Below are 25,041 nucleotides of genomic sequence, written 5' to 3' on the forward strand. Positions count from 1 at the left end.
ACTGGAAACTGGTCACATTTTGGCATATGTGAATGAAAAGTACATCGGCTTTATGTTAGTGCTCTGCCACATCGGTTTATCAGAGTGAATAACCACATTAGTGTATGTACTACAAACAGGACCCAAAGAAAGTGCACGAGTGGTTCAAAGTACAAACACAAAGCGAGCAGTGTCTGAAAAAACGAACCAATTTTGAGTCGCCAGCCTCCAGACCAGGGACAGTCTGAAGAGACAGCCTCAAATCACAGTTTTATATTTCCTGTTTCGAGCTGTTCTTTTCTCCAAGGTGAACTGATGTTTTATCAGGCAGTATCTTAGCTTTAATTCCAACCAATCATTCCTTGCTCACAATTTTATAGCTGACTAAGAGTCTTGTTCTTTTTTTCCCAGTACACTCGATCAGGGACTTGTGTATGTATTTGCCATTCGTTTTCATTTCCCTGTATTTAAAGAGGTAAAAGTCTAGTCTAGAGATTAAAAATTCATTACCGTTAGAGACCCGCCTACGAGGGCAGGATTAACAGCAACCTTTCTCTGGTTACGCTGTTCTTTAAAATAATAATTAACAAAAAAAATACTTAAGATGAATCACAGGAAATGTGAAGCAGGTGGTACAATACACATACAGCTCGTCTTGCAAAATGGGTTCAAGAGGTTTCATTAGGTTCAGTTTTGTGCTGATCACAGGCACTAATTTATACACCAAGAAAACCAATTTACACCCGCTAGGAGAGGGGTGTTATTCAATCAGGACAATCAGAGCTGTTGACAAGAAAGGATTAACATAGTCCAGTTAAAGGAAATTGACAAGTGTCGTGATGAAACAATTTAGGAAGACAGTTGAGAGAATTGATTTAAGCAATGGCTTGTGTGAATAAAATAATTTGATCAGTTCTAATTAAAGGTTATGACCTTGCCTGCTGAAGTACTGGGCAGCAATGGGAGAAATAACTGGCACTGGCTCACGACAAAGACATCTTTGAAGTGAAGGAGACGACACAGTGTTAGGCACCAGCAGCTTGTGATTTAAAATACACCCATTGATTATTCAGTTGCCTCTTCCTCCACTGTCAAACTCCAGTTACATTAGAAAACAGACTGATGGGTTTTCCTGTGGGACTAGTTTATCTGACTGTACTGCAACAGGTCTCAACACGGGTTCTTCTTTCAAGAAGATAATGACAAACTTACATCCCCAAAGTCTCAAGTCAAAGAAACATATGGCAGTGAAAGGAGTGATTGATGAAAGTAAATTACATTTTAGAAGGTAAAACCTCCGGAACAACATGCCAGGCACACTTTCTTCCTATTCACTGCAGCAAATGTGTTCTCGATTTTCTCTACTTTAATTAATTCCTCCTCCTTGAGGTAATGATGGCTGTTTTCCACAGCCTCTGAGACTGAGCGAGAGAGAGTCTCTTTCCTACATTAGAATTTTTTTATCATTATCTGGTATAGGTCCACTAAATATTAGCAGGACCTGGCTAAAGCCTGCTTCCACATGGTCCTAATACTGACACCTACTCTGGCACTCTGAATTTATCTTGTTGCATCCCTGTGACTCCAATGACTCACTCCACTGTCCTGTCAATCTGTTACACTGGTAAAAGCCACAGTGAAGAGTGATTGGCGCTCTGTAATGGTCTTAGCACGCTGCTAATTGGATAATGTTGGTTGAATGATATGTATGCAAACATGACAAAGGGAGTGGACTTGAAAAACAGCTTCCTGCCAAAAAAGAAACAAAGAAAAGAAAAAGACATACAGCATATCACGTTCATATAGTATATATAACACACACAAAATATTTTTAAAGTTCATTTATGTTGAATTGTAGTACATACTTTAATTAGTCTAGATCCATTCAGCAAACGAATTCTACTTTCAAGTCACATCGCATAACACCTTCACAATCCACGATTTATCTGCCATTAATCAGCATCAATGAATACTGATAAGATACTCCGCATTTAGGAATTCTGCACCCTTTCTTTTTGGTTTTCACAAACATAACATCTGCCAACAAAAGGTTTAGGCTACAAGCTGAATGCAGTCGCGAAACTGCCTTTTTTTTCTCCTCACCTAACACCTGTTTGACGTGAAAAACGCCGGATTCCTTACCTACAAAGAAACAACTCCTTTCCATTTCGTTCACCTTTCCAGAGAAAATGAAAATGTAGCAGCAGACACGACCACGTCCGACGTACTATCCTGCCTGCCCGGAGAAAGAGAGAGGGAGAGAGAGAGAGAGAGAGAAAGAGAGAGAGACTGTGTCAGGTTATTTGCCAAGAGGGTATCCGGGGAACTGGAGCAGCTGCCAGCTGCAAATCTTTACTGAAAATACTAAATATCCCATATGTTAATTAAAGCCATTTGACAATTTGTTTACTTCAATAAGAAAATGTACTCGTAATCTGTTATTAAGCACGGCTACTTACTTGTTGCTTTCTGTTTTGTCTAACGAGCAGCCATAACCTGGAAACCTGAATCTCTACCTTCATGGCAATCTCTGCTGTACAGTTTTTTATATTTATGACTCACCTGTTAACACTGGGAACAGATCATCAAACTATTCTGCCCAGTTTTCTCTGCGCACTCCATTTGTTGTCATAGAGACCAATCGCCAAGTCTGAGTGGCCAACAATAAAAATCAATCGAGGGGGGGAAAGGGGGGAAAGTGAATTAAATGAGCTGAACGTAAGATAAGTGGGCTGAGGTAACTTCTTGAATGAGTGGAGCATTCAGGGTGACGCCATGCAAGGAGCAGTTTATGTCTGTGTGCAATACACAATCGAGCCGCAAGGGGGCAGTAATCGCACATATGTTGAGCGTTATTCTTCTTGCCGTGCTGTGTGGCTTGACTAGCTGTTCAGGAAGCGTTGAAATATTCATGGGTGTAGCCTATATGCCAAGATTGAAGCCTCAGGGAGTACCTGGTCTTTTCAATACATCTATTGTCACACTTGTGCAAACAGGCGAATCAACACAGTAAAACTGGTTGCTTGAGGTTAGTTTGGCAGGGTGTAATCCGATGTAAATTAAAAAGACTTTCAAAGACTTTTTCTCTTATTTTGTCTGGCAATGAGTAAAAAGTGGTTAACCCAACTTCACTGAAGAGATTTCTGCCCATCCTGCTACAGTAATGCACACAATATTTTACTGCGTTTCAACAAATAGCTAGTTTAAATTTAATCAAAATAAATAAAAACTTTATTTGGCGTGTTGATGTAATGTACATATTAAAAGCAGGAAATAAAGAAAAATACACACATATACCCTCGAAATGTGTTGCCAGCATGCTTTCACTCTGATTAAATTATTAGGTACACATCTTGCCATTTTGGGTACACCTTTGAAAACTTCATGTAGATCTGTGTAGCTACCTGAAACAGTCGCTGGCCCTTTTATTGTGTGCGCAATCTGTCTGATCTATATAAACACATTTTGCTTCATCTGCCTCCCACAGTCTGTCTCCATTCTCTCCAGCTGTCCATTTTGATCACATAATTCTGGAACAAATTAAAAAAAAAAATCTTTTCTTTTATATGTTGGTGAAGTTCATTGAACTTTTCTTGACGCAATGTCGTCCAGCTCCACATAGGCAAAAATAACTTGAGTTCAGAAGTCTTTTCTGGTTTTAAAGCCCTTCAATTCTCAGATATGTTTTTATTTCATTTTTTAAAGCACTTTTAGAAAATGCATTTCAGATTTCAGTTTTTGTTCGTTATTCTGTGAAATATTCTGGGTTTTTTGTACTGCTGCTTTTTAGACTTTATGATTTAATATAATCAAACTGGTTCAATAAATTAAGTTTCAGATACTTCAAGTATATCAGGTATGTTTCTAATCATTATTTATATAATTAAAATTATTACTGCTGCCATGGGAGCGGAGGTGGGCTTTTACCGGTGTTTCTCGTGTTTGAATTCTCGCGAGATTTCGGTGTCTCGGTTACCTACACGTCCTGGATACTCCAGTTTCACTGTTGAGAAACATCATCATAGTAACCCGGGAAAGGCGACCTCGGAGGCGGGTGGCGACATTTCTTTGAAGGAATCTCACAGCGAAACACGGGAGACGTTGTTCTCTGGACTAACTCTGAGGCGATGGGTGAATGTAGAAAAAAGTTGCTGGATTAGTTGGCAAAACTGCTAACTGACACTGGTTTTCCACATCGTTAGCTGATGCTAACGTTAGCAAACATACAGCTGAACGAAACTGAAGAAGTCGCCCGGAGAACTTTGGATTTTCTTATCATGAGGATATCGACATAAATGCGGACATCTAGACGCACCGGATCGTTTCACTGAAGGTACATATTATTACTCTCCTAAAACTGGAATAGCCAAGTACATTCATGATTTTCTATTCAGCTAGCGTTATTATTCACTCTTTCGAGTTGGCGGCTCCGACTATTCACTGGACCGAAGACATTACGCGGTACCTCATCTTTAAGTCAGACGGTATAATGAGTTACAAACATGATTTTTGAGCGCACGCAGAGTATATTGGACGACTTAACTTAGTTATTGTGAAAAACAATAATTATGAAAAATCCGTAATACCCTGGTTCTAAGTTAACACCCAATACGAGATATAAGATTAGTTTTGTTGTCCCGTTGCTCGAGCGAATAATTCCTGGATACTGTTAGCTATATTCTTTGAGTTTAAAGGCTTTTGAGTTTACTATTACTTCCTGTTTCGCATAGTTATTGTTTAACAGAATCGATAATAACAGGGCTGCTGTTAATACTGACTACAGATAGCGTTTGGATATCTCCTGATGCGCTCAGTCTGAATTCGTGTATTTCGGGCACTCGGCATTTTACAACAAGATGATATTTTTATTTGAAGGTAAGGTAAACTTATTGGCGCCGTATTCGGCGGCATAAATGCAACTCCAGGTGGCTCTAAAGCGACTATAAACACAACTAAGATCGAGTCCTGATGATTTACGCGTAAGTCAATACAGCTCATGTAAAGTTGAAGATGGCCAATTATTTCCTCCTTGCTGAACGACTGAGGTGCTGTTAAGTAACCTTTTGTACACTAGTGACACATGTGGCGTGAAGCTGCATTGCAGCAGTCAATGTCCCTGTGTCAGTGTTTTTGTAATATAGGTTCTTCCCGTGTGCGGCAGCACCGAGCCGCTGCTGCTGAAAGCTGCGTCAATCGGTTAACGAGAAGAAGTTATGCGCCATCTTGGATTTTACACGGCATTAGTGGTGAAAACACCTCCACTCTATCGGTGAAAGTGTTTTTGTCATTAAATTCTCACAGAGTATCCTCCTTTACTCCGTTGATATGTTGCCAAAGAGTTTGATTTCTCTGTTGGAAGTTTGGGGTCTCAATATATTTTCGTTTTCAAACTTTAGAAGGCCCAAATGTCTAAAAGCAGTGTGTTCACTTATACAGGAATACAGGATCATTCCGTTATACAGTAGTATTTTAAACCTGCCCTCTGTAGACTGTCTGGGTTTTACATTTACATTTAATCGGCAGAATAAGTTCACTTTGGTTGAAATCCCCCTGTTCTTTGGGTTAAATAAACTTGTGAAAGAAAAAGAGTGTGTTTCAAAAATGCTGGGGTGTGCAGTTTTTCTAAACTTAGCCAACGTCAGCATATTTCCGTAGTGAATGTGACAGCCCAGCAAAACGACATTTCCTTGTGAATTTGCTAACTTTACAAAAAGTTTAATGTTTCAGAGTTTAGCTGCTCTTTGTGTGGCGTTTTGGATTCGCACAACAGCAAATACAGCGGTCTGTGGTAGAAAGCAGTCTTTTAATAACTTTATAGAGTCGAGTGTATACTATCAGTAATTTGTTTATGGCTCAGAAAACAGAACAGGGAGGGCCACTGAAAAAGAGTGGATTTAGTTTTCTTCTTCTTCTTCTTCTTCTTTTTTCCAATCTCGCCCCCAGGGCTGTGTCACGTGATTGTTATGAGGCAAAGGCATGACTTCTCAAGAATTCCTCATGACTCAACAAGTGTTAAATGTTAGTACAAAACACCCTTAAGTGTCTCACTGACTAGACTTGACTCTCGCAGATCTGTGCTGTAATTATCTGAATACATTGGCAATCGTTAATGCTGTAGTGGAAGACTTTTTCCTACTCAGGACAAAACAGCTAACAGACTTGATATATGCAGTGCCTACCATTAAAGCAGACATGTGACTAGCATTACAGGTGTTTTGAGTAAACATCACATTTTTGAGTTGTGCTTACCTTTTAGGAATGTGAGGCTGTAGAACCCGTTTTAAATGGCAGGGTAGCAGTGTTATGCTGTTGCTGTGTGACAAATTGCATACCTTTGCCAAGCCATGACTACTTTGCATTTAAACTTGTTAATATGTTGGGTATGAACTGTAGTGCCTCGTGTTTTTAAATTATTATTTGTTTGTCACTGACTTGTTTCAGTGTTGTGTTTGGTACTTTGTTCCTCGTTTTGGTTTCAGTTAACGTTTTTGGTTTGGTTTTTGTGGGGATCTCACTTACAGTTTGTCACTTTTTTGGTTCTTTCAGTAATATATTTAGTAATTTGTTTAACTGCAGGTGAGTGGGAGAGATGAGGAGCAGCAGGAGGACTGAGGCATCTCTTAAAAGTTCTGCTCAGCACCTTTCTGATCATAATGTTGGCACAGGTGTGTAGAAGAATTTCCTTTTTAATTTTGGTGTTTTTGTTTTTTTGAAATATTAAATTAATTTGACCTTTTGTAAGCTAAATGGGTGATACAGGTTTTGGAATTTACATTTTATGTTCACTGTTACACTTTAACAGAGCTGACAGCTGCATGGAAAAGTTTGGCTCAGTCCAAAGTTGCTGTAAGTACAACTGAAATGGTTTTCTGTTGAAACTGTGTTTTTTGTAAGCTCTTCCTAAATCATTGTCTTTTTTGTAGAAGCAGTTTAATCGAATTTGCAGTATGCGCACAGTCTGACAATTGTATTTCCTCTTTGTAGTTGCGGCACATAGAAAATCGTATAGAAGCAGCTCCAGGAACAGGAGTTATCCTGGACTCTGTCATTGACTCTAACAAGAAGAAATCTTCTAGGGCCCACCACAGAGGTGGGTTATTCTAAGATAGAAAACTTGTCCTTTGTAAATTGTTTTATGGCTAATTGGCTTTTCCTTTTATTGTGGTATACTACAGTCTGAATACAAGGTCACTTGTGAGTTCTGTAATGATCTTTAATGAGATTGCTCTCTATGATAGATGGACGACAAGTTGATGACATCAGAGGGTCTTCAAAGCCCAGAGGTCGAAGTCAGCAGAGCCCAGAAAAGAGCAGCTCACGTAGCCCCTTGAGGAATACCACCCAGGACAGAAATGTCAGAAGAAACAACAGCGTGGAATTCAGGGAACCGCTGGCCTCATACAGGTACTAATAATTAACTAAAATGCATTCATGAAACATCGATTACCCTTTACAAAGCCGCCTGGCTGCTTTTGGCTATAAAATTATAAAATAACTCATCTTTCAGGAACCATTTGAATTTTCTCTCTAGACCAAAGTGGTTGAGGAGTTTTGACATATTGTGAGATGCACATGGTGTCTTGTTAATGCTTTCTGCTACTGCGTGTGTGTATGTGCGCGCGCATACTATACAGCGCATAAGTTACTCATATGTTACTAGTGTGAGAAACGGCGTAGCATAGAAGATGCTAACAGCAAAGAGTGAACTGCGGGACCAGCAGCTTTTTCTTTGTACGTTTGCAATAATTTTCTACGTCACTGCAGAGTGGGGTCAGGTGACTTAACACTTCCCACAATGATGTTTCCTACTCACCTTTTCTGTTTATGTACAATGTAACAGTTACTGGGAATCTTCTGTAGTAACTTATGGTAACATAACCTGTCGTCAACTCAGTTAGTGTGCGTGCGTGCGTGCGTGTGTGGCGTGCGTGGCGTACACATGTACTCTCAGTGCAAGCAGAAAAAGGAGAAATTAGCATTATGCAGTCTGATGTTACTCTAACACTGAACTGAAGTCAGACCAGTTTCTTCTGGATGTAATTATCCTTTACATTTTATTTTACAGTGTTAGGAAAGCATTGACTAAATCAAGCCTGACGCTGGTCCTTCAACATCTGTAATGATTAATTCATTAATTCATTAAATATTAACACTGACTGGGAGGTATCAATATTGTATGGGAAGTGGAAGAAGTTGGATCAGACTTGTTTTTGTTTTGGTATGTACTTAATGGTCCATGATATGTAGAAAGCATCACATACGATCTCATTGTGCACTGCGGGCAGTGTTAAGATTTATTACTAAAAATTAATATATCCAAATCATTATTTCAGTGTTGTCACAGGTTTTCAGTTTTTCTCATTAAACATTTTGGTGGAGTCCATTTTTCCAGCCTTCTATAAACCATAGTCGCCAGTAAGTATGTTCTTCTGTAAACTCAGTGAGCAATGAATTAAAAGTAAATCTTGATCCTCTTCTTGATCCCATGTAATCTGATTTCTGTCCAGAGAGGCCACCCCACCACCGCATCCTTCCTCTCAGCCAGAGGCCTACAGTCAGAAGTTGGTGCCAGGGTCTTTGTACCCATCCTCTCCTCCCCGCTTGGATTCTCTGCCCAGCCAGCTGGTCTACCAGAAACACACCATAGACAAGGAGGCTGACAAGGACCTAGACAGCACACGCTCCTCAGGTCGGGAGAGCACTGAGGTGCGCTACCTCAATGACCAGCCAGCCCTGGATAGCATAAGGACTAAGGAAAGCAGCCCCAAAGCACAAGTTGGCATGGATAGCCAACAGTCAAGCCCATGTATTGCTTCCACCCCAGGCTCTTTTCGACAAGGGGACAGCACGCCATCCACCAGCCCTGGTTCAGCTTCCCAGCGGTTGGAAAACCTAAGACGACATCAACCCGACGACAAGCTGGAGAAACTCAAAGAGCGTATTCGAAGGCAGAGACAACATCTGGAGGAGGCTGCAGAGAGGGAGAAGCTGATGGGGAATCTGGAACAGCCTTTAGCCACATTTGTTGAGACTAATGATGCTGGTAAAAGCAACAAGCCGACAGCCAAAATACGCAAAGTAGCAGCTGGACCACCTGCTCCTATATACAAAGGTATCTCCACTGTAGGATAGGTTCGTCATATTCAACCTTTCTGACAGATTTGAGTTGTATGGCAGGGAACAGGATGCTGTGTTTTATTTAAACCATCATTTTATTCACAGGTTTCAACAGTACAGAGACAAAGATCCGGACTCCTGATGGGAAGGTTTGGAAGGAAGAGGACTTCCATAACCTCAGCAGAGAATTTTACAGAGACCTGTCGGAGCAGTTTGCTGGTAAACACAAAACACACTTTTCATGTCATGATGTTTTTATCTGAGCTTTGAAACACAACCGATTTTTGTATTTAAGTGTTTTGGATTCTGCATAAATCTAGATTTATGCATAGCCTTTGGTTTACAATATCCCATATGTTTAAATATTAGAATTTGCCATCTGTTTGGCTGTATAGCTTATACTCTGTATGTGTTTTATGTCTTCAGAGAGCACCAGACATAGGCACCAACAGCAGAGGGAACAGAGAGCAGACAGGTCCAAAGAGAGGAGGCCTCCCAAAACCATTAGGAAGGTCCACAGAGCTGCCCCTGCCTCTGACCTAAATCCAAAACCAGGTATAATAATCCTCTTTTATGTGTGGGCCCTCTGATCTATTTTTAATTAGTGACAGTGGGAAAGCTAAGCAAGTGGAACAGTCTGGTAGGATTTTGGCACGGGTCAGTGAACTTGCTGCCAACCAAGAGCCTCAAATGTTGAACCATCTCTGTGGTACTTTCTTCTCCCCTAGCTTTGCTCATTTCCTGTCTGCACTCTAGGTATATACAGCGTTTATTATGTACCTTTATTCCCTTTTATATGTATTCATAGATGTTGTTGTTGCTTTACCCCGCACACTTGAGTTTTAGTTGAGTAGCGATTTCGAAGCTTTCACATTGTAAACTTTTGGCACAATCAGAGTAATGTTACGTTTTTTTAATCGGTGTTGTTTACATGCAGGCAGCCTGCCCAAACATCCTGCAAGTGTTTGTGCTTTAGTATTTAGTGTGTTCTTTTGATCTTTGTAGTTGTCTCTAACAGGTCTGTGTGTGTGTCTGTGGCAGTGTATTGCTGGCTGCTGGTGCAGTGTTAAGACTCGAACCTCTCAAGAAATGTCCAGCATGTGTGACATGCAGTTTGTGGCCAGCTAGTAGCATACAGACACCAGCATAGTAGAATTGTGCCCACACACTGGTGAAACCTGATCATAGCAGGGCTTCACCCCCTCAACAAGTTGCCATCAAAGTACATATTTAATGTGTCTGATTGCTATCCATCTTCAATAATTAGAAAGTAATGTTAAGGTCTGCCTGACCAAAGTGTCGCATTACTACTCAAAGAGTGCTAAATGATTATTTTTCTAGTGACAAAGGATGTGCCACTTTGTTTTTTTTAAAGTTATCATGGTAAAATCTTCCGGTGGTATTCTCAGCTGCTGTAATGAATCAAGAATGTAAAAGCAGCTACATTTTTAAAGAACTGGTTTGGAAGGAAGTTTTCTTTCGTCAGCACGAAACTGAAAGGGTGGGACAGACAAGTTTGTCTCAGTTGTCACATATGTCTCTGTCTGCTGTTCATTATGTCTCTCTTTATAATAGACTCCTGTGTACATGTTTGGATTTTGTGTGATTTCTTGTTTTAAGAGATCTGATTGGTCACCATTTGAGCTTAATCTATCTTCATTAAAAGTGTTCTACATTAAGATATGGATAACCCACTAATCTTGCTTTGAGGTATAGGCCCTTTGATTTGTCAGCTATTGGTGCAGAATTAGCTTACTAAAGGTTAAGACACCAACTTCAGCTTTTTGACTCTAACTGGCATCCTGTTTCATGTAGTTCCTCTTTTTTTCCACGGCAAAAATGAAAACAAATAATGATGTTGAAAAAAACAGAGTCAAGCTACCCTAAAAGCTGTAAAAGATCTTTATCTTGTGTTCTAGCTCTCTTTGGTCTTGTGGTTTCTTCTCTTTCCTTCACAACTCTATAAATAGCCCTCTTAGATCTGTGGCCAGGTTCAGTGTGCTCTTTCACCCTGCACAAACAGCTGCTGGGTGAGCAGAAGTACAGCTTCATTACCGAGAACTGCTCTTCACGAGAATACAGAGTGGAGAGTACTCTAGAGATTTCAGATAGAGGGACATTGCTTTTGTGCTGAGAGTGTTGTACCTGCTGTGTACTCACTAAAGGCAAGGAGGAGAATATCCGTTTTGCAAAATCAGTATTCTGCACTCATTGTTCCTTTGGTGCATCAACTCTTCCACACAGCAACTTAAGTGATTTGAAAAATAGACTTAGAGAAACTGACTACTTTTTAACTTTTTTTTAATTGTAATAGTATTTGATTGAATAATCATTTAAATCCCACTAAAGGAAAGTCAGACTGCTGCTTGTCTTTCATTCTCTTAGCTGTGTGTCTATTCTGGTGGTGGATCTATAGATGCTTATGTTTCATGAGGCCAAGGGCGACAATACTCAGTTGCTCTTCAGCAGCACACAGTCTCACGTGTGAACTTTGTTACTTTGCAGCGATCAGCCCTGCGTCATGGCGAGAGGGCCAGAAGCTGGTGAAGATGGTACTAGGTCCACTTCCTAAGCTGCCCAGAGAGGAGGACAGTCTACATGCAGCTGACTTATTGAGCCGAACAGGTGAGCACAGCAACCTAAGCTCTTACCTAACAGTAAAGAAGTTAAATTGAATAGCATAGAGACAGAAAAGATCATTAGAAGTCTATTAAACATTAAAGACTCACCCACAGCGTGTCAGTGTGACTCCACTCAGTTACGTGTAGAATCACTGAAGTGTAAACTAGGTTGTACCCCAGATTTTTAACCCTCTCGCACCTCATTTAAAAAAAAAAATCTACTGTTTTCAGTTTGCTTAAATCTGCCTGTGTTAACTATGTCACTTTAAGCCTTTTAACTCCTGAAATACATAGACATTTCTCGATGCTATTATCTGTGATGAAGTAGTTTGAAAATATTATAAGGAAATTCAAAGACATGTAGTTTCATTTGTCTGGAACATCTGACAGCAATGCAGAAAACAGAGCCTACCAAAGGAATATCATTAAATAAAGTCCATAGCTTCTGCTGCACACTTACATACAGCCACACCTCACTCTGTCTTTGCTCGCTGTGTCTGTACTGGCCACCACTGACCGGAAGGAATAGAAATTGACTGGCTTTTCTGGTTGGATGCACAAGACATGACCTGATTTCCAGAGGCTGACCCAAGTGCATGCAGCATGTACCATGGGGATGTCAGGGGAGTCTTAACAAAAAAAAAGTCTGGATTAGATACGACATGGGAATCTTCGATTTGGCCCAGATTAGAGTTGCCATAGCACGCCTTCCCCTAAGCCTCATTTATTGTGCATATGCATATGTCTGATTCTTCAGCTTAGGAATTTTTTAATCAGCTGCAGACACATGTTGGAGGATCTCTCATTTTTCAAGCTGAGATGAACCTGTTTTTATTGATATTTATCATAAAATATTTCATTTTATTGGCATAAATGTCACGGTCCTGGGTCTTATGACCCAGTGTTTTGAGTTTAGTTTATTTGGATGTTTATATGATTAAGCTCATGAGTTTTTCTAGTTCTTTGTTATTAGATTCCCCCTGTCTTCCAACCCCTGTTAAGTCTCCCCTGCTCTTCATGTGTTTCATGTCTGTGTCTTACGTTGTCAAGTTCTGGTTGTCATGTCTGCGTCTCATTATGTTTCCTATTTTATTTTGAAGAGATCTTGTGTTTGTATATTATGGTTTATGTTTTGAGTCCTTGTTGTACTGTCTTTGTTGTTCCCTAGGTTTCAATTAGGGTTATCAAAAGTTTAGTTCTTAAGTTCTGTCATATGGCTTCCCTGTGTGTTCCATGTTGCCTCTGTGCCTTTCTGTACCATGTTTCAGGTTCTTATGTTCTGTCTCCCCAGTTGCTGTTAAGTTACATGTCTAGAGTTCAGTCAGTGTTTCCTGTTTTACTTTGAAGGTCCGTGTCTCATGTCAGTGTTTCTAGTTTTGCTTCCCTTGTCTCGTCCAGCCCGATTACTCCCAGCTGTGCTCTCCTTCTGTGTCTAATTCCCTCGTTATCCCTCTGTGTATTTAAGCCCTGTGTTTTCTCTTTGTCAGTGTCGTAGTCTCCCTCATGGCTGTGTTTTCCTGTGTGTTAGTGATCCATGTCCCAGTTTAGTTTTGTTATATTTTTTTGTGCTAGCCTGCAATAAAGCAGTGTTTTGAGTTCACTTTTGTCTCGGTGAGCTTTGCGTTTGGGTCCCTCTCCTGCCTGCACACAGCCGAAACATGACAATAAAAGGTCAAGTTGATATTACACTTATTATTAAACAGGAGTCTTTCTTGGTTGAAGTCATTTAACAACACAACACATTGTTTTAGTGTGCGTCATTGTTTACATTGTGAATGAATTACTGATATATCTGCTTTTCTGGAAATATTCACCAGATTCCCGCCACCGCTCAGATCTACGCTCAGAATCAAAGCGACGATCACGCCCAAACAGCACAGAGCGGCCGTGCAGTGGATTTCAGGGACAGTCACAAAGCCACCTCACACCAACATCTATCCCTCAGGACAAGGTTCCAGGAGGATTAAGCTCAGACCTGTTGTCAGCAGACATCCAGGGAATACTGGATGACCTTCAGCTGGAGTGCAAAGCAGCTGAGAAGGACGAGAGGGCCCGAAAAAGGTCCCGGGGTAGCAGCAGTGGTAGGAGAGGGAGAGGGGGCTCAGGGTCACGAACAAGGACGCCCGTCTCTACTTGGGGAACTACTGCGGCAGCATATGGCTCATCGAGAGTTTGTCGCAGTGCCAGCCCCACTACACATCATCCAGAAACTACCAACATAATTGACGCAAAGCACAAGAAAAGGCACTATGATGCAGATACAGTACGCCAGTACATTGCCCGGCAACAAGAAGAGAGAAAAAGGCGTCAGGCGGACGAGAAGAAGGCGATGAGGGAGGAATCGGAGAGGAGACACCAGAGACTGCAGGAGCTCTACAGGAAGCAAAGAGAGGTTGCTAGAACTGTGACAATCCCCACTGAGACTCCTGTGGCCCCTGTACAAAAGCGACTACAAGAGACCTACAACAAACTGCTGATGGAGGAGGCCCAGCTGGGCGAAGGGGCCATGCAGACACTCCCTGCAGTTCCTTCTACTCAGCTGGTAAGTATAGTCACAGATACATGGTAATGTCATTTATAAAACCATGGAAACTGCTTTGGATCAAAAAAAACAAAGGCGTGATCACTTGTGTACTGGAAAAATAAAACGAAAATAAGTGTTGTTGATATATTCTTTTACAGAGACCAATGTACCAGCCCTCAGGAGAGTCGGACAAAGAGAACAAACGACTAGAGGCACCCCAGAGCCCATCAAGCAGTGATAGGTCTTTGAATGATCATCCACCACCTCCATTAACTAGGTACTTTCATGCTCATACCCAAGTACAAAACTGTGTTTACCTCTGTCACAAGTAACAAGCTCACTACATTGAACACAAATAGACAACAACAACCTGCCAGTACACGCAGTCCTCCGTCTTCTTGAAATGATCTTTGTTTGATAACTAGGAAATCATCTGGCTGTTGAAAAAAAACAAAAAAAAAGTTTGTTGTCAGATGTTTGGTTTTATGAGCATCGCATGCAATAACCCACGGGTGTTTTATTACAGGAACAAACAAAAATAGTGCACGATAAAAAACATCTGCAATAAGTGACTGGAAACAAATAGCCTCATAGCCTGCTATCAGTTTTTTACCATCTATTACCACCAAAGTACAGGATGATTATTTTGAATGGCTGCATTCACATGCATTAAAAACATGAAGTGGAGGACTCTCTGAAATGCTTCTATAGAAGCTTTTGAAACTAATTCTAAACCATAACTACTGTCTGTGGAAGTTTTGCCGTTTGCTTACCTTACCTACCATGATTGTTGCGCTTAAATATGTTTAGTCTTCTTTTGTCTTCTTACATTTTAATAAAAGTTTTTTGTCACAGGGTTGATCTTGATCTTGGAGTTGCCCCTTTGCCTCATCACGAACGTTTGTACCCACCTGTTAGACCTTTGACTGGACCCAGCGGCACTGCTCAAGGATCTGATGATGACCGTCTCTTCTCTCAACTCTTAAGAATAGAGGCAGAAGTGGCTGCTAGTAACAGCATGAAAACCCTGCGACCAGCCACAGCCCCTTCCGGCAGGTCCCGGTCCAAAATGTCCCGCATCGAAGCCATCAGGGCCACAGCTGCATCCCTCTCTAACCGCATAGAAAGTGAGGCACGGAAGCTTGCTGGGGAAGGCATCAACTACGGTAATGCAACATCAATGGATATGGATACTGTTTTAGCGCCTAGGCCCTCTGTTCTTGTTGATGGATGGGCAGGAACGGCAGCACGTGACACAGAAAAAGATAACATGGCTCTGAGGATCCAGAAGATTTTGACTACCACAAATTATAGTTCATACAATGGCACAGCTCTGCCAGGAGCAGGCAGTCTGCATTCCTTCAGGGAGCAGAAGCTGAAGAATGGTAAACAGACTTCTGTTGATGTAATCGATCCCATCTTTAACAGTTACACACAAGAAAGGGGGAAGCTAGTCAATGGCTTGGAGAAGGAAGCAAGAATGAATAAAATATCAGAAAGGAAACAAATCATGGACGAGGGGGAGAACAGGACAGATCTCCATGATTCGAGTGGTGGATCTATTAGTGAGGGTCCTCTTCTGAGTGAAGGGAGTTTTTCTGAGGATGAGCAAAGTCCTCCTCACCCCTCTAGATATAATTATGTACCTAGACCAGCAGATCGCCTGGAAGCGGCGGACTACTGTGCACGTCAAAGAAAGGATTACCAGCGACTGATGGATTTCCAGCGGGAAGCAGAGAAATGCTCAGGCCTTAGCTTATCCTTTGCACAGCAGGACCGGGACAAAGCAGTTTGGGAAGAGCTGAACAAAGGAAGCCCTCTGAGCGTAATCAACATCTTCACTAAAAACCATCACAGCCACGTTAAAGGTGAGTTCACATGTGAGTATGCATAAAATAGCTTCCCATGATGCCTTTAATATGAAAACCATAATGGTCATATAAATGTATGCAAAACACTAGCAGTCAGTTTAGATAAGGTCATGTGTGTTCTGTCTCCAACTTGTTCTTTAGTGAGTGATAGAAATGTGGAGAGGAATTCTCCCTCCGCCCATTCTGTGGCCTCTGGAAATGGACCTGGAGACGCAGCAGTCTATGAAGATGACTTTGTATCATCACATAGCAGCAAAGCCAGTGGGCAAATAAAGAGAAGCTCCAATTCCCCCAGGTAACTGAGGACATCTTCAAAGTCACCACTGGGTGGCATTCATGTCACACGGATGGTTTCTCCAGCCCTCTCAGATACAAACATTTGTCCTCCTCAGCTTTTTAGAGTAAAGACCAACTTTCAGGATCACTTTTGTTTCCTTGCTTTATTTTTGTATGTGTCGTATCAAAGACCTTGAAACTGATTAAAAACTGATCCGTGTGTCCTCACAAAGGTTTGACTTGATAAATAGAATCCTTATTATTGAAGTCATGTTATCCATATTTCCATGTATTATAGTAGAAGACAACATATTACTGCTATTTGTGTTCAACCAATGTATTTCTGTAAATTTTGAGTGAACAGAACTCAGAATGGAGATATGCTCTTGATAGAAGTCCAATACTCACGATTTCTTTCTGCACTCTTTGTTAGTGTGAATAATCACTTTGAAGAACTGATGAGGAGGTCACCTTATGAAAAAAGTACAGATTGCAGTCACTCCCACCATTCATCCTTTCAGTCATCCAATCACTCACAGCACCTTTCCTCTGGTTCAACACCTGTTTCCTCGCCCCTCTCCAGGCACGCTGCCAGAAAAAGAGGCAAGTTTTTTGTTTTTTAATTTTTGTAATGATTATTTTCCGACATGACCAGGTTGTAAACTTTTTTTAATTAATAAATTTAAGCTTATTAACTGAATTTCAGTTAAATTGTCTTTGGAGTCATAAGTGGCAAAAGAACAAAGCTTTGTCTCTTTGCAGGAACAGTATCAGATCAGAGTGACACCACTCTTGTAGAGGAGCAGAGGAGCTCTTGCTCTCCACCCTCGGAAGCACTATCGTCTGAATCCAGAAAGGGAGGCTCAGACAAAAACTCTTCCCATACCCAGGCCAAGAGTGTCCACTCTAATGACACACTAGGGGAAGCTTCAGGCTATTCTCACCAACAGTAAGCTTATTTCAGTGCTATAAAGGCTGCAAATATGTCACCTGATATGTTAATCTGCAGATTTTTCTGTTAAGATCGTTTCCAAGATATCCAACTGAAGTATGTACAGAACTGTTTGAGGGCAGGATGTGAATGGTGCGTACTGTTCATACAAATTAAAGTTGCCCTCACATTCAGTTATCTCTGGTATTTCCTTCCTCCCTGGTTTTCAGTAAGCTTTAATGCCACACTGCTTTTGTGTCATGGTGGCTCTTCTGGCTTACACTGACGTATATATTTGCTGTCTGAATGTGGTAGGTTATAGATGTATTTATATATATATTTTTCATTTAGGATCACAGCATGAATATATTTCTTTATTTCTGGATGCAGCCCAGCTCCATAAACTAAAACATTTAATTTTATTTTTTTTCCTGGATGCAGGTCAAGTATGAAGTAAAATTTACATTAACCTAGGAAGCCACACACCAGCTACACTGTTTGCTTCCCAGAGTATTTCCAAACTAACCTAAAATTCTCTTAAAAATGTGCACTCAGGAATAATTTGGATATTTTCTGAACTAGGCAACCTCAGTTGTTGCTGTTCCAACCACTCTGAAAATTCCACTTGGCGCATATACTGTTATTTATTAACCAAAAGTAAATGTATTTAAGCATGACTGATTACTAAACTACACTTTGAGGGGCCTCAGTTGAGGCTGCCAGTCTAAGCAGTCTTGTGGTTTGCTGTTCTCTTGAGGGCCTGAGGGTTTAAGCAGCCGCATAGTGCCCAGCAACAGGACCGCACTGTAGTTCAACCCAAGACAGAAAACACTGCTTATTTTGTTTTGGAGGCCCACAGGGTTGTTGATCGGGTCATTCAGCTTCACCACCGCTTGGGCCTGCTCCCAGAGAGAAGGAAAGAGACTTTTTTCCCTTCTAATCCCACTGTGAAGCAGTGATATTTGAGCCCCCTAATGGTACTCCAAAGCCCAGGTGGCAGATTCTTGGGATTCTGCACGGTCTGTGTGTCTTCCACAATAAAGGAAGAAACTTATGAGAGAATTATAAACTTTTTATTATTGATAATGCACTTTTCTTTTCTTTTTTCTTTAACTCGGTGAGACAAAAACAGTTAAAAATGTTCTTAAGGGAAGTCACCCTCTGTAGTATTTTGACTTTTCACAAGTTGGTTTCATGTCATTATCCATGCATATGACAGCTGTTTTAATATTGACGTTGTTTATAATTTATGATATATTACGGTAATTTGTGCAGATTTTGATCAAAGGAAAAAAAAGTGCCACTGTCTTCTTTTTTTGTACAGATTTAGAAAGTATTATTATTTTTTAGGCGCCCCTTCTTTCTGAAAAAACTATTCATATTTCACAACCCTGACCTCTCACAGCCGGAAAGAGATATTTTGTAACCTTTGCAGGACCCAGGCTGTTTCGCTCTTTATCATTTTGCCATTCTGCTCCTGTTCTTCAGAACAGGCAACCATTTTTGTAAAGCATGCTCAAGTGAATATTAGAAACCCTTATTTAATTATCTATACATATCTTGTATATGTAATGCCAGTTTCATAATGTCAGTTTTGCAACAATTTGTGAAATATCAGATGCCTGCTTTTCCCACTTCCCCTTCTGTTCTCAGTATTAAATAATGTATTAAAACATGTTGCTAACTCTGACATTTACATCTGATTTCAGCTCACCAAACCCTATATACTGATGATGTTTCATCGCTTTGTTATTGCAGGTCCAGATTGGTTTCCTCTACTAGTTCTCCAATCCCCCGGTCTCCTCCAACAGCAGAATCTCCCAATGAGCTTTTGAGAAATGCGTCCAACCAGAACACGGGCACTTTAGCTCCTGGTGGTAGAGCAGAGACCAAGTCCACTGGTAAAAATAAAGTTCTTTTGCTTATTTATTTTTATTTGTATATCTATTTTTATGTATGTCTCACTCCCTTTGTCTCATTCCTTTCTCCCAGGTGAACTACAGTATTCACCTGGTGTCCTGCAGCAACGTATGACAGCAGAACTCCATTATTTGGACTCAATTGAGGAGTCATTCAGACAGTTGGGGGATGTGGAAAGGTTAATGGGTGTGTCCATGGCACAGCAGGAGAGTGCATCGTTGGCCCAAATGCTCAAGGTAAAGCAGGAGATGTTTCCTATGAAATACTAATGTGATGATATATTCAGTTCAATTCAGTTTTATTTATACTGCGCCAAATCACAACAACAGTCGCCTCAAGCCGCTTCAAATTGTAAGGTAGACCCTACAATAATACATACAGAAGAAAACCCAACAATCATATGACCCCCTATGAGCAAGCACTTTGGCGACAGTGGGAAGGAAAAACTTCCTTTTAACAGGAAGAAACCTCCGGCAGAACCAGGCTCAGGGAGGGGCGGGGCAATCTGCTGCGACCGGTTGGGGTGAGAGAAGGAAGAGAGGATAAAGACATGCTGTGGAAGAGAGCCGGAGATATATATTAGCTGTGACATTAATCCTTACCTATCACAAGTTTCAGAGGATTACAAATTTTCTCTAATCTTTCTGACTCATGAAATATGATTTAATGTTTTGAACGTAGGTCAGTATTTAAATATATTTTTCTCCAAGTTTTCTTTTTATTTCCAAATATTGTATTAGTTGCAGCACCAGCTGTGGTGTAACCAAGAATATTACCTGCTGTTTTACTGTATTTCACTTTATTGACCTACTCTGTGAACTTTGCCCCTGCAGGCCAAGCAGCAGCGCCATGAACGTGAGCTCTACGAGCTGAAGATCAAGGCCGAACGAGAAGCTCTTGAGACAAAACTACAGCTGGAAGAAAACCGGCAGAGAGTGGCCAGGGTACTGCACACAATCAGCTCGCAAGAATCAACAAAATGTTTATGTATTTGTGGATAATAGATTCAACGTTTGCTTTATAACCTTTTAATTTCCAATGTATGAGTACTTTGCTTTTCTGTTTGTGTAATGTATATGTATGTATATGGTTTTGTCCAGGCTCATATAGAACTGCAGGAAACCTTGGCAGCATCTCAAAAAGAGACTTTGGAAGGCCTCCAGGAATCAACTACTAAGATGATGACTCAACAGGCTGAGGCAGCGCAGTACACAGCCGATGCTGCCCGACACATCAAAGAGGTTAGCAATCAGTTCCCTTCTCCCTGCCTGGAAAAAGCCTCTGTCCTAATTGTACAGCAAAAGCTGATTGATTGTTGAATAACAGTAAAGGAAAAAATAAGTGGAAGAAGAGAAAAAGCATAACATCCAGCCTAAGAGTCACAAGGTCATACATTTTGATCGCCTCATTGTGTTTTACTTCATCAGATGACAGAACTAGTCCGCTCGCAGATGTCAGGAAGTGTGATTGTCCCTCCTGTTGCCACTGATTCCTCCACAGTGGAGCAAAGAAAAGAAAATGACACTTTCTCGATGGAGCATCGACAGGATAACGTAGACTCTGACAGGTACACTCCAAACGATCCCTGTCAGTTTCTGATTTTTATATCCTTCGTAACAGCGATGGGCATGCAAAGCAAAAATGCTTTTGCAGGGAACCGCTTGACGAATTAAAGATTACCCTTCACCTCATGTTATCACATGACTGTGCAAAGCTGTGGCTGACTTTTGACATGCTAGCCTTAACTGGTGGAGTTTTCACTATTGGACACACCTTTGAACTGTTCAAATATTCACTATTCTCTAATAATAATAAACAACTAGTTGGACATGCATTAGGGTTAACAACCCAAGTGTTGTCAGCCCTTTTACCCATGAAGGCTTAAATTTATAATCTTGTTCTCTTACAGCTTTCAGAGTGAACCATCAAACAGAAGGACCAGGTCAGAGGAGCCCCTCTCTTCACTGAGCGCGAGTCCTTCTGACTCACTATCATTCAGGAAACCGAATCTCAGGTACCAGTCAGTCTCTTTATGCAGTGCCATGTCTGCAGGTTTTTGTTTTTTTCATTATATTTGTGGAATACGAATTGAAACAAACCCATTCAATATGCCTTTTTTCCCTTCCCTCAGTGGATCTGCCTCAAGCAGCCAACACAGCCCATCACATCACTTATCAAACCATGAGGAGCAGATGAAAAAAGAGGCCATAGAGGGGAAATGGAGGAATAGTGGACTTGAGAAAAGGCCAAAACAGGAAGCAGCCAGCAGCTCCATAGAAGAGGAAGTTCCAGCAGCAGCAGCAAATGACTCCATCTGCAGTGACAGTATTCCATCTGTACTGGATGAAAAAGGTAAAAGTTAAAAACTCGACATGCACTTAAGTTTTTTCTTTCCCCCTTATCAACAGCTAGATGCTGATATCACCACTGTCAGAGGAAAATATAAAAACATCATGCCCACCTTTGATTTTTATGTCAGAAAACAAAACTTGACCCCGAGTTTTTTTTTGGTCTCTCCCCCTTCAGGAGACAGTACATCAGTGGCCACAGAGTACTCGCTCAAGTTTGACGAGTCCATGACAGAAGACGAGATAGAAGAGCGTTCCTTCCGCTCTCTTCTGCCATCTGAGGCACATCGCCGGGGAACTATGGAGAAAAAATCCCGCCACCACGAGGAGTCGGAGGATGATGGAGCCAATCACAGCACATTGGTTTCAGGACCAGGGCTGCACAATTCTTTTAAGGTGAGAGTCCAAACACTGGCCAGCACAATCACTTGATGCAGCTATATAACTGAAATCACTTTTTACTTGTTCTTTACCTGTTCCTTACTGAACTTATGGTTTCTCTTCCTTCTTTGTCCCTTCTTATATCTCACTGTCTTCTCATTTTCACGTTCCCCTGCAGTCACAGGACTCAAATATAGCCTTCTCTGGTGGACAGGACAGCTTTTCCCAGTTCACCATGGACATGGTTCGCCAGTACATGAAAGATGAGGAGGTAAGACTGCAGCACCAGAGCTCTCTGCTGCGTCTTCGCCAGAAAGCACTCAAGGAGAAGACCAGAACAGAGCTGGCCTGGCTAGAGCACCTGAAAAAGAAGCTGAGAGATAAGGGAGAGGATGACAAAATGCCACCAATCAGGAAGAAGCAGAGAGGCCTTCTCTTAAAGCTACAGCAGGAGCAGGTACTGGGGATGGCAAAAACACAGTTACATTGAGGGAGCTTCACTGAATGCTGTGATGTTAACCATTTCTTACTAAGCAGTGTTCTCTCTCGCTGTGCTCATTTTCTCAGGCTGAGATCAGGCGACTTCAGGAGGCCAACAAAGCTGCGAGGAAGGAAAGGCAGCTGTTGCTGAAACAGCAGGAGGAGATTGAACGGATGAGAAACTCAACACTCAGGCTGAAGGAACGTCTCAAGTGTGCTGGGATTGAAGCGCCTCCTGTAAGTAGCTCGGTCATTTATCAGCTCCTGTAGAAGAACAAGCGAATTAAGGAGATTTCAGTTCAGTTCGTCGTTTGTTTGTGACAGGTAGTCTTGAATAAATACAGGAAGAAAGCGTACATTTAACCAGACATGTCGGTGTGCTCATTTCTTTTCTTTTTTCCCTTATTAATTCTCAATCTTTCTGCGCATGTCGATCATCCTCTAGGAGACCCCGGTGTCAGAAACCCCAGGGTCTGAGCCAGCTTCCCCAGATATGAGGCATGCTGATGATAACCGCAGCCCCTCTCCCTCACTCTCTGTCTCTGGAAGTGAGACTAGCAGCATCATGCAGAAGCTCAAGAAGATGCGCTCTCACATGGATGAAAAGTAAGGACTTTAATTTAATCTTCATGGATTAACTGGGCTTGGCTGTCTCCTTATTGACAAGCCCCCCCACTGAATGATAAGAATTCATGTATTAATTTATTTTTCAACATAACTTTAGTTTTACTTTGATTTAAATCTGAATTGCTTTTAGTATGTGCCTGTAAAGACATCCCTCCATTAGTGCTATATTCTTGGATAGCATAGCTTCATTAAAAAGAAAAGGTATCGTAGTTTATGAATGTCTTCTTTTTAATATTAGTTTGACAGGATACAAGACAGAGATGTAGGGATGCAACGATACCAATTTTTTCAAACCGATCCGATACCGATACTTGGATCTGAGTACTTGCCGATACCGAGTACAAAACCGATACTTCTACCACACACAAGTTAAACTTAACCAGTAGTAAAAAACGACCCCAGACAACTCTTTAACACAAAGCGAAAGCGTTTACTGAACGTAAGGGCAGAGACAAATACTGTACAACACATCCCTTTTTAAACTCAAATGATATTCCAATTCCTTAACCAAATGAAATACACTGTATAAATGAAATAATTCCCTTTCAAATTATATTAAACAACCCAACTTATGTTATCACCTTTTGGTAAGTGACTCACTAATATACACTCCAAAACACGTTATATAAATCCACTAAACATACAATATTCACACATGGGCCCCACACACACTCACATTCACACTTGTTGCAGGCCTGTTTGCTGCTCACGCCGGACGATGGAGAAAAATCCTCTTCTCCCCAGTAAGAGCACAAAAGTCTGACTTACAGTTCCGTTGCTCGGTAGGTCGCCGTTCACCAGTCCCACACTAAATCCACTCCCTGCGGACCCGATGCTGTCTCTGCTACAGCGCGTTAGCCAGTCACTGTCCAGCTCTCCGACAGTCCTGCCTCCGTGGCGCAACCAAGCAGTCCGGGCTAGCCTTTAGCCTCGGCGGTCATGGCTGGAAACACAGTTTTCCACGGTGGTGCGACCGTTGAAACAAAAAGTCCCTTCACCCACACTCTGTTGCGAAGCTCTCACACGGTTAGCTTTCTAGTCACACACTCTTTTGTGCTAGTTAACCTCAGTAAAACTAGCCGAGTCTCTCACTTTGGTTCAGCTAACCTCGTGCATCTCTCCATGCCGTTCTCTTCTGTGAACTGTGAACACCTTATGTGGCGTTCAAGTCCATGGGAATTATGAGTATCTACTCCCAAATTCCCATCCGGGCTACATTAGTATCGGTTCATGGTATCGGTTGACTTTTACGAGTACAAGTACGCACACATTTTACAGTATCGGCCCCGATACCAGTATCGGGATCGGTGCATCCCTACAGAGATGTACATTTATTGTGGGAGACCTTATCTAGCACTAATTGAAACAGTGTGGCATCTTTCTCTCGCTGCTCGGCGTGCTTCTCTTGCTGTTTTAAAGTGTTGTGGATTTGAAAATAAGCGTGCTCTCTGTAGCTTAGACGAGCAGCCACACACTCCCTCAGTACATCTTTGAGTTTCGATTTATATAAGCTACTTTGTAAAAAGCTCTCTTACTGATATGTTTGAAAGAAAGAACATCAGACAATAATCAAACACCCTAAATAATTACAGTACCATTTAACCTTAGCACTGCAACATTCAGTTATACGTAAGCCTTGTATTCCATAAACTTTATTACACCCACTGACTCTCATATTGGCCATGGGCTTGCAGTAGCTGTAGGTCACCTAAAGCTTTAAAGTTGGTCACCAGCTTTGGTCAGCTGACTTTGAGCCTCTCAAATCTAGATGGTGCAAACAAGTGTGAATTGTTCTGGGATTTATAATTTGCGTATAAGTGACAGACCAGCCTTCCATCACCCCTTTTCAGCAATTTTTAGGGCTTCAATTCTTCAAATACACGCTTACAACAAAAAATACCTGAGCGGTTTTACTGTGGTTTTGTTTTATTATGTTTTAGGCTTCAGGTAGGTAATATATAACATA

At 41.3% G+C, this 25,041-nt stretch overlaps 2 protein-coding genes across 9 annotated transcripts in view; one reads left to right on the plus strand and one right to left on the minus strand.

Annotated features, from left to right (window-relative positions):
- Nucleotides 1-2,673, minus strand: part of LOC116323155 (voltage-dependent R-type calcium channel subunit alpha-1E) — a 118,829-nt gene extending 116,156 nt beyond the window's left edge. For 5 of the 6 annotated variants that reach the window (XM_039607299.1, XM_039607298.1, XM_039607297.1 and 2 more), the window contains exons 1-2: nucleotides 2,542-2,673; nucleotides 2,122-2,215 (exon numbers count right to left, since the gene is read on the minus strand). The gene's annotated coding sequence lies outside the window, so the exon portion shown is untranslated. Of the gene's footprint in view, nucleotides 1-2,121; nucleotides 2,216-2,438 lie in introns of all 6 variants that reach the window. The other variant, XM_039607296.1, reaches the window with a different exon arrangement.
- Nucleotides 2,674-3,993: 1,320 nt separating this feature from the next.
- Nucleotides 3,994-25,041, plus strand: part of cep350 (centrosomal protein 350) — a 33,956-nt gene continuing 12,908 nt past the window's right edge. For 2 of the 3 annotated variants that reach the window (XM_039606386.1, XM_039606388.1), the window contains exons 1-26: nucleotides 3,994-4,312; nucleotides 6,556-6,644; nucleotides 6,782-6,825; nucleotides 6,964-7,069; nucleotides 7,218-7,383; nucleotides 8,487-9,091; nucleotides 9,202-9,315; nucleotides 9,523-9,651; nucleotides 11,602-11,721; nucleotides 13,535-14,259; nucleotides 14,400-14,518; nucleotides 15,097-16,121; nucleotides 16,254-16,407; nucleotides 16,822-16,991; nucleotides 17,151-17,337; nucleotides 19,078-19,220; nucleotides 19,312-19,475; nucleotides 20,073-20,183; nucleotides 20,340-20,480; nucleotides 20,667-20,806; nucleotides 21,149-21,253; nucleotides 21,371-21,591; nucleotides 21,766-21,983; nucleotides 22,147-22,425; nucleotides 22,536-22,685; nucleotides 22,894-23,054. In XM_039606386.1, coding sequence (XP_039462320.1) covers nucleotides 6,569-6,644; nucleotides 6,782-6,825; nucleotides 6,964-7,069; nucleotides 7,218-7,383; nucleotides 8,487-9,091; nucleotides 9,202-9,315; nucleotides 9,523-9,651; nucleotides 11,602-11,721; nucleotides 13,535-14,259; nucleotides 14,400-14,518; nucleotides 15,097-16,121; nucleotides 16,254-16,407; nucleotides 16,822-16,991; nucleotides 17,151-17,337; nucleotides 19,078-19,220; nucleotides 19,312-19,475; nucleotides 20,073-20,183; nucleotides 20,340-20,480; nucleotides 20,667-20,806; nucleotides 21,149-21,253; nucleotides 21,371-21,591; nucleotides 21,766-21,983; nucleotides 22,147-22,425; nucleotides 22,536-22,685; nucleotides 22,894-23,054 — 5,573 coding nt within the window. In that variant the 5' untranslated portion in view covers nucleotides 3,994-4,312; nucleotides 6,556-6,568. The remainder of the gene's footprint in view (nucleotides 4,313-6,555; nucleotides 6,645-6,781; nucleotides 6,826-6,963; nucleotides 7,070-7,217; nucleotides 7,384-8,486; nucleotides 9,092-9,201; nucleotides 9,316-9,522; nucleotides 9,652-11,601; nucleotides 11,722-13,534; nucleotides 14,260-14,399; nucleotides 14,519-15,096; nucleotides 16,122-16,253; nucleotides 16,408-16,821; nucleotides 16,992-17,150; nucleotides 17,338-19,077; nucleotides 19,221-19,311; nucleotides 19,476-20,072; nucleotides 20,184-20,339; nucleotides 20,481-20,666; nucleotides 20,807-21,148; nucleotides 21,254-21,370; nucleotides 21,592-21,765; nucleotides 21,984-22,146; nucleotides 22,426-22,535; nucleotides 22,686-22,893; nucleotides 23,055-25,041) is intronic. The other variant, XM_039606387.1, reaches the window with a different exon arrangement.

This window comes from Oreochromis aureus, linkage group 23 (genome assembly GCF_013358895.1).
Source record: "Oreochromis aureus strain Israel breed Guangdong linkage group 23, ZZ_aureus, whole genome shotgun sequence".
Classification (NCBI taxonomy): Eukaryota; Metazoa; Chordata; class Actinopteri; order Cichliformes; family Cichlidae; genus Oreochromis; species Oreochromis aureus.